The sequence below is a fragment of the Galeopterus variegatus genome, unplaced genomic scaffold, assembly GCF_000696425.1.
Source record: "Galeopterus variegatus unplaced genomic scaffold, G_variegatus-3.0.2 Scaffold11830, whole genome shotgun sequence".
NCBI classification, from domain to species: domain Eukaryota; kingdom Metazoa; phylum Chordata; class Mammalia; order Dermoptera; family Cynocephalidae; genus Galeopterus; species Galeopterus variegatus.
In genome coordinates, this window is record NW_007737941.1 from 47,452 (window position 1) to 48,382 (window position 931).

At 56.0% G+C, this 931-nt stretch overlaps 1 protein-coding gene across 1 annotated transcript in view; it reads left to right on the top strand.

Annotated features, from left to right (window-relative positions):
- The window catches only part of LOC103610812 (presenilin-2-like), a gene marked incomplete at its 3' end in the record, with an annotated part of 4,998 nt that extends 4,631 nt beyond the window's left edge, over positions 1–367 (top strand). The window contains exon 3 of the mRNA XM_008594899.1: positions 153–367. Within this exon, the coding sequence (XP_008593121.1) occupies positions 153–367 (215 nt within the window). The remainder of the gene's footprint in view (positions 1–152) is intronic.
- Positions 368–931: the final 564 nt, after the last annotated feature.

Sequence of the window (931 nt, forward strand, 5' to 3'; positions counted from 1 at the left end):
ACTCCCACATCTAAACAACAGCTCACACACTGCTCCATGTGTCTGGAAAGCATCATTCAAACTTTGCATTTCTGGTTCCAAATATCCATGCGCTACCTCGGTAGGGCACCCTGGGGGGCATTCTGTGGCCCTCACAACGTGGTTTCCCACAGAGGAGCCAGGACAGCGAGGAAGACTGTGAGGAGGACCCTGACCGCTACGTCTGCAGTGGGGTCCCCGGGCGGCCACCAGGCCTGGAAGAGGAGCTGACCCTCAAATATGGGGCCAAGCACGTGATCATGCTGTTTGTGCCTGTCACTCTGTGCATGATTGTGGTGGTGGCCACCATCAAGTCTGTGCGCTTCTACACAGAGAAGAATGGACAGCTGTGAGTTGGGGGCCTCAGTGGCCCTGGGCAGGTGGGGTGCGGGGTGGGCGGGGCAGCCTCCAATGGCCACTGCACCTGCAGCTCCACGTCATGCGGGAAAGAGCAGGGACAAAAAAGAGCTGCCAGGTTCACACCCTGGCCCACTGCTGCCCGGCTGTGTGGCCTGCCTGGGCACGTCCCCAACCTCTGTGTGCCTCAGTTTCCTTGTCTGTGTAATAGGTTTCCTAATGGGGTTGGCGGGAGAATTAAGCGAGTTAACCCATGTTAAAAAAAAAAAAAGGCTTAGCACGGTGCCAGCCACAGGGTGAGCACTCGGGCACACTGGATCTCATCGCGGACGGTGAGCTCTCCCTGCACAGCGCGCTCCAACGGCGGTCCTGGACACCCATGACCGTGAACAAGTCACTTTCTGTCTGCGTCTCTGCTCCCCTAGATATAAAATGAGGGGGTTGGACGAGATGATTTCTGAGCCCACTTCCAGCCTTGTGAGGAAGATGCATGAAGCCCTTTGTTTTAGTAAAAATAACACATGTGTGCAGAAGTAGCAGGTGGAATACCAGAGCT